Source organism: Parasteatoda tepidariorum, chromosome 4, assembly GCF_043381705.1.
Source record: "Parasteatoda tepidariorum isolate YZ-2023 chromosome 4, CAS_Ptep_4.0, whole genome shotgun sequence".
Lineage (NCBI taxonomy): Eukaryota > Metazoa > Arthropoda > Arachnida > Araneae > Theridiidae > Parasteatoda > Parasteatoda tepidariorum.
In genome coordinates this window covers 63,774,311-63,786,585 of record NC_092207.1, presented here as the reverse complement: position 1 = coordinate 63,786,585, position 12,275 = coordinate 63,774,311, and the positions used below count along the sequence as shown (strand labels likewise).

Here is a 12,275-nt window from a genome sequence, read left to right as displayed (position 1 = left end):
GATCTGCAAGAGCCAAAATCCGTATAAGTTGTGGGTGGAGGAGGGAGGTGAGAGCCATAACAATCTTTTGGACGTCATTTTCCTAAAAGAGAGAGAAGAAAAGTTTTGGTGGAAACACAAACCCGAAAGAGAATACTACGCAGAGAGAGAAATTTTCGATCTCTTTTAATTAAGACGCCGTGAAATATGTCTGGCATAGGATGCGGTGACGAGCACTAATTTTCTTCTGCCCAACTCTGCCCCCCCCATCCCCATTGTTGATAACTCAATATCCTATTGAATGAATTACCGGCGCTTCCCCTTCTAATGGCGACCGAGCGGAAATATTAAATACCGTGCACCGAGTAACTATCCCCCCACCCCCACACCAAAATCCCTCCCAAAGTAATCTTCAGGGTTTGGTTCTGGGGCCTCAGCTAAGTTAATGGATTTTGTCTTCTTTGATGAATTTCTGCTGAAGGATCTACTAATTGCTCATGATCTGAATGGACCGCTAGGCATTAATGGCCCCAGACCAGATGTTTCAACTCCCAAGTATGTATTCAACAAAAATCTTTTTTAACCCAGAACCAATCAGAATTGGAAGCCGAGTTCAGTTCTGGAAGGGGGGGATGTCGATGGCGAGGATGTATTTCTCTTTTGCTAGAATGAGACGTCATACGTTTTGGAGAAACAGTTTACCCTTTCCCTCTACCCTGAAAACTTCTGCCCTCCCCCCTTTTAATAATAACAAAGTTGCAATGATGATTTCCTGAGAGCCGTCCACCTCACCCACTCACACTAAACCACACCGATTCCTTTTCCAAACGATTCACTCACTCACTTTCTCATTCTCCCCCCCCCTATCTATTATTTCTGATGTCTCCCCCACACCCCCAAAACACAATGGCAGTTTAAAAGGAATGAATAAGGAGAAATCTTTTCAGTGAAAGCCGTGAAGGAGGAAGGGGAGGAGAAAAGCACAATTTTAAGAGTGATCTTTCGTTTTCTACACCCTCTCTTCCAAAGAATGCAGACGATTAAGACTTCAACCAGAAAATTTGAAGTAATTGTAATTGTAATGACCAGTTCTTAATAAGATCAGGAATTAACTTAAAGCGATTTTCTTGTTTAGAACAACTCCCATTTCGTCTAATACCAGATTCATGACATTGGCAAACTGCTATGTTAATAGTGTGTTCTAATTTTTTTTTAAAAAAGGGTTTTGTTTAAAGGTTTTGGATTTTTAATTTAGGAATGATTTGATATTAAATTAAGTGTAAATGAGACGAAAAAAAAAACATTATAAAATCTTATTGCAAATTGAAGAAAGCAGATGTTTTTACTTGAATTAAGTGCGTAAGAAAATTTTTGGTTTTATAATAAGCATTCGTTTCTCTATGCAAAGTCAGATAATCGCAAGGGGTTGCTGAGTTTATGGCCTAGGCACACTTTTTAAAAGAACCCTAAATAACAAAGCAACTGTATAAAACAATATAATAATAATCTAATATTTAAGCAACTGTATAAATCAAATATATTATATGTATAACATTTAAGCAACTTTTTAAAACAAATTATTGTACCTAATTTATCAACAACAAAAAAATTATAATAGCTTCAATATTTGAAATGACATCAATTATTTAAACTACTAATATCGACTTTCTTGTAAGGATGGCTCAAACTCTGTATTTTTTTGTTTTGTTTTGTTAAATATAACCGTCGTTAAACAGCTGACCAAATTTTTGGGTTTACCACAACTAATATTCAACTCCGTAGCCATGTTATTTTGAACCCAATCCAAAAGACAAGGGAACTTCTGGGTCAAATATTGGGAGAAATTCGCCTTCGTGGAGGACTTTTTGATGGAACTAGCCCGCATTTTCGTTGCATGGAGAGGAAAACCAATAAAACCTCCACGGTTAGCTTGACGGCAAGGTAACTATAACCCATGATCCGTCTATCCCTGAGGATACTTTACATCAGTGAGGGACCATAACGGAAGTTACGACATTCGAAACTCTTTACAAATGCATAGACAGGGTTCGGAATTAGAGGTCATTAGTCGTGCATATAAATATTTACTCACTGTCGTCATTTTTGACGCCTAACTCTTAAAATTATTTTTAATTTCAACTTTGTTTCCCCTATTCAACTCTTGATCCAGCTATATGACGGACGGCACGTCAAGGTATCGGCGGGGATTTAGACCGGAAGTTACGATGTTCGAATTTGAAATTTTTTGAAAATTTCGTTTCGGGACAATTCCATCTTGATTTCACGCCGTTTGATGATAATTTGTTGTTTCGTCTTTTTCACGTGGTTCTTCGAATTCCGATGTTTTTAATACGACTTTATCAAAGTTGAGCTATCACTTTTTGACGCGTCCAATTCGTGACTATTCCATCGTAATTTTACTCCTTTGGATCATAGTTTTTTTGGCTGTTATTAATCATTCTTTGGCCTTTTTCACGTAGTTTTTATAATTCTGATCTTTTTAACAGAATATTATTACGACGTTCGAATTTGAGTTACCCCTTTTTGACGCATCCAATTCGTGACTGCTCCATCGTAACTTAACGAGAAAAGCAATCTCGTGTTAAAATATAACAATGACAATTATGAATTAATCAGTTTTAGTTTTCTTTCCTTCACATTTATGCACATGGAATTTTTGTGTATAGTTAACGATTCTAAAGATGTGTTGACATTTATGATTGCCCTTTTGTTGTTAGTAGACACTCAATAGGAATTTGAAGGTGTAATTCAAACTGATCAAATAGTGATTGTCGTTGCTTTGTTTTCATTCTGCCATCGAAAATTATCAAAATTAAATAATAATAAAGAATGAGCCTGCATATCTTACGTCTTTTTTATATCTTAGCTAAAAGCACTAGAGAAACTGCAAAAATGAAAATATCCCTAAGAATATACATTAAATCCTGTATTTCTAATCATTTCGATCTTTCCTTTAATTAAAAAAAATTGTATTATTACCAATGATCTTTATATATGAAATTAATTATCTATGTATAATTAATTATTTAAACTGCGAGAAATTATCTAATTGTAAGTTTATTATTAATTTAATAAAGATAAACACTCAAAAAAGTAAAATAGCTTGCCAAAATTATTTTAATGGATCTACTTGCACGCTAATTTCTTGTAATGCAATAGTGAAATTAAATGCTATACAAATTATGAAATAATCATTAAAATTAACATTAATAGCATCTTTAATTAATTATCGTTTAGAAAGCGCTTCACCAAATTTCTTGAATTTTGATGAAAATTATTTAATATTTCATAAAGGGCTCAATTATCATATTTTCAAAATTGCATTTTTTCATACTTAAAACATCAAAATCGTTTAACATTTCTCATAATATATTCAAAATTTATCTTCCTAATCAAAACAGAGTTCGTACGACACGTTTATCAACATTCATTAAGCCATACATTTCGGTAAAGTGATTTTTTTTTTTATCTTTTTCTTAAAAAAACATTCCTAATTATTCCGCTCACCACCTGTATTTCCTGGTAATTATTTCACACCCACCCCCCTTTAAAACTCTTGTAAAGTCCCACCCCTAATGGCATTTAAATTAAACGAAGAGAAAAAAAAACATTGCTTCATCGGGGGAGGGGGGGGAGAAATGATTTCGGCTGCACCAAACATATTAATGAAAAGGTTTTTAAGACATTTAAGGCAAAAGAATAAATAAAAAAAAACTCAGATAAAAAAAACAAACAAATGCATTTATACTGAACGTTTTACTGGGAGAAACAACAAGTAGAAAAAAAAAATGTTTTAATGTCTTAATTCCAGAAATTTTTAACGAAACGCGAGTCTAGAGTATTCTGCAAAAACATTAATTTCCCACCAGGAAAAAATCTTTTTTAATATTTTAAATAAGGAAATACACCTAATCGGGAGAGTTTTTCTCTAAGCGCCCTGGCTAAATGAAAAAGAGCGGTTAATAGCCAAAATCTGCAGTTTACCTGATAAAAGCGCCCCGGCGTAAAAAAATCAGTGGGAAAAAATTAAAAAACGGATGCAGACGATATGCTGTAAAAGAAAAAGAAAATAATGAAGGGGGGAGAAACAAAGTCACTAATTGCATGTAGATTTGAATTGCAAATTTCTTAGAATTTGGGTGAAGGGGGGGGGGATAGAAGGCGTGTGATGTTAGAGGGGGAAATTGAGATGTAAGTTTTACCTACGGAAGTTTGATCGAAAGTTTCGCCAAACAAATGTAAAGTAATCTTCCACAACACATTTTAACATAAAAGCTGTATTTTACTTACATAATTTATTAGATTTTTTCCCTGACCGTTCGTATATTTCCACTGTGTAAGCGCTTTTTGAATGGATGGGATGAGCGAACGTCAGCGACTCAGTATTTTTTGGATGTAAAAACGCAACATCTTCATCTCTACTTTTAAGAATGTCTGTGAGTTTTCTTTAAATAGTTTAGCATAGGAGCCGTGATGGCTGAGGGGATTCGCCTTCCAATGAGGTAAACCGAGTTCGAATCCCAGCGATGACTTGTCGATACGAATTCCGCATCCGTCTCGCACCAAGCACAGTGCTGATGTTAAATATCCACAGTGGTAGACGGGTCGTAGGTTAGAGTCCCTTGTCGTCAGGCTAATCATGGAAGTTTTCGTGGTTTTCCTCCCCACATAACGCAGATGCGAATGAGTTCCATCAAAAAGTCCTCCATGAAAGCAAATTTCTCTCAATACTAGATTCAAGGTCTACTTGTCTTCTGGATTGGGTTCCTTATCTTCTGGATTGGGTTCAAAATTACAAGGCTACAAAGTAGAACATTAGTAGTCGTAAACACCAAAATCGGGTCAGCGATTTCAACGATTGCTATAAAATAAAATAAAATAGTTTATCATAATATTTTTGATACGTTAACGTAACGAAAATTTACGATTACACAATAAAAGGTTAACCTTATTTTTTAAGAGGATAAACTTCAACAAATATAGTTATTGTTAAGTCATTTTTAGTACTTAAGAATTCACCAAAATATTTTCTCTATTACCATAACTGAATTCACCATTGGTATTATGAATAGGGTAGAGATTTGTGATTGTAAATAATCTATAAAATTAATGAAAAATTCACTTTTTTAAAAAAATTTAAACTTAATAGTTTTTAGCAATATTATTTTAAATCTAATTTGTGACTATGCTATTTTTTACTTGTTTTTATAGTTAAGATCGCAACGCATTCCTCTTTTCAACCGATTGATCATTATCATTATTATCACAAATATCAAAAAGATATATATATATATGGGGGGGAATAGAATGACGAAATATATCAAAACAAATTTTCAAGAAATTTGTTTTGTCGAAGATGTGGCGATAGTTATTTCGTCACTTTGCCGAATATTTTGCTCGGAATATTAACCAGTAAATGGTTTTCGTAACAGTAATAACAGTTTTATTTTGTTAAACAATTATTCACCGAAAAGCTTCAACATGAATGCATATAGAGTGTCCCCTGAAGAAATCCTTCATCGCATTAATGTTACTTTTTTTCCTGTTTCAATTTATTTTTCTATTTGAATTTAAATGTACTGCTCTCTTTAATTTTTTTAAAACAATATGCAAGACTAATATTTAAATGCAATTTTTATTCTTAAAAATTACTTCTAATGTTTATTTATTTATTTATTTCAGATTGCCAAATGACAGCATAGATGAGAGAGAAAGAGAGAAAAAAAACCCTCTGGAAACCGTGCCGGTTGCGATATTTCCGAATGACATAATGTGTAATATAATAAATTGAAAAAAAAATGTTTTATTGTATATTTGTTAAAAAAAAATTCTGGAAGACTGAGATCTGGAATCCCATTTTGTGTATCCTGCAGCCGCTATTGTTTTAAACTTTGCTATAAGCAGCGTGGGAACCAAAACAGTGTTCATATTTTAATAATTTTCACCTAACCCTGTGATTTTCATTGACATATCCTATCTACCGAGATACGAAGATTGATGTGAATACGAACGATAAACTGCCACATTTCAAAATATCCATGGAAACATAATCATCAAAATATATTTCAAAAAGAAATATTAACAATTGTTTTAAAGGTATTCTAAAAGCTTAGTTTAAAGCCGATATGAAATATCGAATTTGAAAAATAGATTTATTTCTGAGTATGCCATAATACCTATGCTCTGAATGATTATCGAATGTGGCCATATATTTATCATCATCTACTATTTAAATGAATTGGTATATGATCTTATAAAAAAGAAGATGTGTATATAATATCTCTTGAACACTGATAACAACATTCAAGTAAACCTTCATAAAACAATAAACTGATGTGTTATCAGTTTATAAGTTTTCAGCACTTTTACTTGCTTCAGAACATTTCAATATGACTGAAAGACAATTTTATTGTTAACATTTAAATCTGGCTTTAAAAAAAAAACCTTTTTATAAATGTGCACTTGTTGTAGTTAGTTTAACAATGGCAGATTTATGTTCTTTTTGATACATAAAAAAATTATCATTTTACTATTAAAGATCTCTTATGTATTCTGTAGAGTGTTGGCTATATTGAAATTTTAACATCCTTAAGTGCGCGTCTGTTCTTATTCTCTTGCGACTACTGATATTGTGAATATACATTTACATAAATGTGCAATTACAATAATGTAAAACAACATAGTACTTAATTTATTTCCTTTTTCTAAGCATTATGTTGTGTAAAAAGTATGTGAATTTATTTGAGTTTAAATGTTAAATAATTAAACAGAATTTTACCCCTTGCCTATTACATTTATAAGTTCTAAATGGATGTTTTTATAAGGAAAACTGTGAGACATTAATATTTTATCAATTATAAAATATTAAATGGTGTATAAACTATTTAAAATATAAAAATCTAACAAAGAAACAACAATAATAAGAATGTAATGTTGAATTTGATAAAATAAATAACTATTTTATAAAATAAATGTACAATCTAATAACTGATAAAATCAAGATAACTAACAAATGTAGACGAAGTCATTGAAAAATAAGATTTTTAATGCTAACTTAACATTTAAAATAACTAAATACTAAAAAAATGATTTAATCGAGGATATTTAAATAATGTACAATATATATCAAAGCAAATTATATATAGCACAAATATAATTTATGTAATATGAAAAAAAAACTATATGATGTAAACCACTTTACATACTTAAAGAACAATTATAAAACCTTTTATGTTTTTATATAAATTTTAAAATATTCCTAATATAAACATTAAACTTCATACCTATTCATTTTATGCTTATAGCAATAATATTATGAGGATTATAAAAGTTAAAACATTATAATTAAGGAATTCGAAACATGTTTAGATTTCTTTGGCAATATACTAACTTATTTTGGAGACTTTTGACCGTAGAATTTTGAAAATAATTTTGTAAAGTATTTCTTGTGAATGTACGCATGAATCATCTAAAGCAAAACTGTTGAGTACACAGACACATGCAGACATTTTAATTTTTCTTAGTTATTTCATACTGTGTGAATGCATCAGTATATTGTTAAGCAATATCTTATAAGATATCAAGAATCTGAGATTCTATACTTGTTTTGTATATACGTTATTTTGTGTATTAACGTATTGTTTTATGAATGTCAAATCGTATAAGAATGCCAATAAAATTTTAAAACACTGTCTCTAATAATCTTGTTATTTATCTTCTTTTTTAATTTGTCTCAAACTTTAAAAAAAAACAACTCATTGATAGTAATTCATTTAAATAAAAGTGTAAATAAGTAATTAATTTAAACTCCATATATATATNATGTCATTTGCAGAAATCTCTACAATGCGGTCAAATCGTTAATGCGTTCTCTACATGAAAGTTTTATTTTCACTTGACATTAAAATCATAGAATGAAAAGGATACTGAAAAATTAGTATATATATATATATATATATATATATATACATTCGCCATCCCGCCAAATGAGATAAAATCATAAATCTGGCTAATAAAATTGTGTTTTGGCGAAAGTATTTAAATATGATTTTTTCCACTGAAAAAGAAATTATATTTAACTCCATCCTCAAAATAAAGCCAAAAAGAATTTTTCTAAACAAATCAGTATTTTTTATTCAATTACAGTAATTTTGGTAGATGTGCAGCATAACCAATTAAAATTGGGTTCAAATATTATAAGTCTGAAACAAACTACCATAAAATAGTTTTCTATGGGGAAAAAATTAATCATAAAAAATTGTTAAGATTTCCATTTGACGAAGCGAAGAAGATATATATGAAAATATTGTACTAATACATTTACACAATTATTACAAAATCTTTAATGCTTATTAATTTAATTTTGTTAACGAAATAGTATTTTTAACACATCAGATAATATTTTTTAATAAATTTATCAAATTTTAAGTCGCTTTAATATTTAGAGAATTAATAAGTTCTATAATAATCATTCCTACGCTATATTTTTTATAAATTTTGCATGAATGTAGTTTTTATGTGCTTCGTATTTTACGAAAGGTTACAATCGATTCTTGTCAGAAATAGCATAATCTTATTGCCCGCTTTGGACTCCAAAAAAAATTACGTTATGAAAATATTTCTAATTATGTTAACAAGAAGAAAAATATTTATAATGTTAATCGAACGACGATTGCCTAATATTATTTATCACAAACTTAGTGAATCATATTTGTATGCTTATCAGTCACTGTTAAACGAAACTATTTAAAAAGAGCATTGAAAATTGAAACTAAAGAAATAAAGAAGTTTTATAACTCAATTATTTAAAAAGTCATATTTCAGTTTAAAAATTTCAAAATTAAATTTATTTAGCTAAGTTATTAAATTAATTAATAAAACACATTCGAATAAATTGACTGTATAATTTGCAATAGTTTAATCGCTCACGAATATTCATGAAACATTTGTTTCGTCATAAAATGTCTGAGGGCGTGTGAGACATCAATTTGTAGAATTTTCCTTATATTTTTGTTCGCAAAATTTAAATATTTTTTATACAAATATATGTTTTTAATTTATTTCAAACATTATGTTACTCTTTATGCAAAATTTAATTTTAAATAAAAAACCTTTTTACTCTAATCGTACATGTGAAATAGTGATATATAATTTAAATTAGCAATTATACTTTAATGCCATTAACTTCCTGGGATTTGATGTAAATTTTAATTAAGAATAAGTCGAAATCACGCTCTAGAGTCGAACATTACAACTAATGATTCTATAGCTCTGATTACAATGCTAAATAGGTGTAAAACGGAGAAAATTAAACGGGGAATTGTATGATTTTGTTTTATGATGTCACCGTGAAGGAAGAGAATGTCGACTTTTACCGATGACCATTTTTGATGCAAGAAATCCTACAGCTTTTAATTTTGCAAATTTATGAAAAAGAACATAATTTTTTTAATTTATGTTTTAGATTATACCAACTCCTTTTAAACGTTGCTCAATTACATAAATAATGAATTAATTAAAAAGAAACATATTTATTATCCCGTATAGTATTTTGAATATCAGAAGCAGTCGAATTTTAAACAACAGCTATAACTTTTTTGTTTAATTATATAGATTATTTTATGATCTATAAAAGTCGTTTTCGTAAAAATTATTGCTTTAGTTAAATATATTTATATGTAGTTTACCTAAAATAAATAATAAATATAAATATATTTATAAAAAAACTTTAAAACTTAGTTAGAAAAGACGATATAATAAATAAAATTTTTTGATACATAATTGGATTTTTAAAAAAATGCGTTGAACCTATGCCAATATTTTATTCTTTACTGCGGTACCTTTGCGGCATTTTATAGTCTTATGATCGCGTAAAAACGTAAATTTAAGTCCAATCTAAAATCATGCAAATTTGCAAGAAAGAAAAATTCGAAATAAAATTTAACACAAAATAATAATAACAAAAATAATCATAATAACAAAAAACATGATAAATGCGCTTAGGAGTACGTAAACAATTAGAAATTAAGCACTAATGCATATAACCTGATTTAAAGTATGAAATAATATTAAAAAATATTTTATAATTTAAACAAAACATGCATGTTTACTAATCAGACAATTATGCGTGAAAGTTATAGTTAGAGCCAGGATTTTTATGATTTAAAAATAAACTTAAAATTGCCCTTGAAATAACTAAAATTGCCCTTAAGAAGATTTTAAAAAACAATGATAAAATCTCCTTGTAATTTAACATGAATTTCAATTTTACTAGAATTTCCAATTTATACATCATTAATACATAAAAGTTATCATTATATTAAGAGTGCTTTTCGAAGCCTTTTCCCCCCAAAAAAATATATAAATAAATTGCCGTACATTGCCTTACGCTTAAGCAAAGCTGTAATTTTAAACTAAAAATACAACCTTGCCGTAATGAATTGGCTAGGCAGAGAGCAAATAACTTGATTATTTTTGAGGTTATTGAATTTTACTTTTTTAGAAAAAAAAAAAAACGTCTATTTGTCGCAATTTTTCTCCCTTAGTTAAAATTATCGAAATCAATGAATAAATAAACATAAAGAATAATTTTCGCAAATTTTCTTGGTCCCTGATAATGCGCGTTTGAGTAACTTTTTAAACGTTAAAAAGTTAGATCACAAACGATTTTCATTTTCACAAAACTTTGGCTTTCCTTCATCTAGACGTTTTGAGCTATTTTCATAATTAGCATAGAGGACGTTGAATAAAGATATTATAGCCGAATAACTGTTGCAAAGTCACAGCAGTTATGAAAATAGTATGTTATTTGCACAAAAGTTTGATTTTATGCAATGATTGTGTCTTCGGAAAACAGCCTTAAAACATGCATATTAAGAGAATGTGGGATGCAAGTTTCATTAAAATTTGAAACAATGTTAAATGTTAATCAACTTCAAGTCAACTGAAGTAATTTTTTTTCCTAAGAGACTTTATTTAATGTTTAGTTCAGCTAAAATAGGTAAAGATTGCATGGCTGAGCTAGTACTTCTAAAAACTTCAAATTCAAAAATAAAGTGCTCCAAAAGTGCCCTAAATTAAAAAAAAAGGTCCCTAAATCACAAAATAAAAAAATTACTTTTATAAATTTTAATAAAATGCCCTAAAGGAATATTCTAGTCCAAAAGTTTATAAAAAATGAAAAAAGTCATCAACATTCGGTTATTGGTTATTATTAAATTAGAAACATGATAAATATAACAGTTTACAACTCAAAGCTTTATTGTCCCTAAACCTAAATTAACTATGATTTCTGTCTTAATTAAGTAAAGTAATCGCTATCAATTATGTCTTTATATTACAATATATTAATTACATAATTTTTTATAATATATAATAAAAAAGTCATCAACATTCGGTTATTGGTTATTATTAAATTAGAAACATAATGACTATAACAGTTTACAACTATTCAAATCTTTATTGTCACTAAACCTAAATTAACTATTACTACTTTCTTAATTGAGTAAAGTAATTGCGATCAACTATGTCTTTATATTATAATATATTAATTACATAATTTTTTTTAATATATAAGCAATTTAATTATATTTAATATTACAAACGTTAAAAATTTTTGATATAGTATTTTTTTACAAAATAAATTTTTTTGTATCCAACATAAAAACACTGATTATTGCTTCATTGTAAGAATTGTAGAAAAAACTCTGTAGAAAATATATTAATTGCATAATTTTTTATAATATATAATAAAAAGTCATCAACATTCGGTTATTGGTTATTATTAAATTAGAAACATAATAACTATAACAGTTTACAGTTATTCAAAGCTTTATTGTAACTAAACCTAAATTAACTATTACTACTTTCTTAATTGATTAAAGTAATTGCGATCAACTATGTCTTTGTATTATAATATATTAATTACATATTTTTTTATAATATATAAACAATATTAATCATATTTAATATTACAAACGTTAAAAATTTTTGATATAGTATTTTTTTTCCAAATAAATTTTTTTGTATCCAACATAAAAACTGATTATTGTTTCACTGTAAGAATTGTAGAAAAAACTTTTTCTCATCAACAGCGAAAGAATAAATAATCCAATAAAAAGGAATGAAGCGATAAAACCTGAAAAAAAGTAACAATGAGAGAAGAGAATAATAAAACTTAATAATGGAAATGCTTAAAGTTTTTGTAACCTGTATGGGCTAAGGGAATACATTAGAAAACGAAATAGATTTGAAGACAACAATCATTGACGACTTTA

General features: G+C 28.3%; 1 protein-coding gene across 6 annotated transcripts in view; it reads left to right on the top strand.

The window, feature by feature from the left end:
- Window positions 1–7,693, top strand: part of LOC107452541 (dachshund homolog 1-like) — a 194,668-nt gene extending 186,975 nt beyond the window's left edge. For 5 of the 6 annotated variants that reach the window (XM_043042701.2, XM_043042705.2, XM_043042704.2 and 2 more), the window contains one exon: window positions 5,683–7,693. In XM_043042701.2, coding sequence (XP_042898635.1) covers window positions 5,683–5,702 — 20 coding nt within the window. In that variant the 3' untranslated portion in view covers window positions 5,703–7,693. 6 annotated transcript variants of the gene reach the window in all.
- Window positions 7,694–12,275: the final 4,582 nt, after the last annotated feature.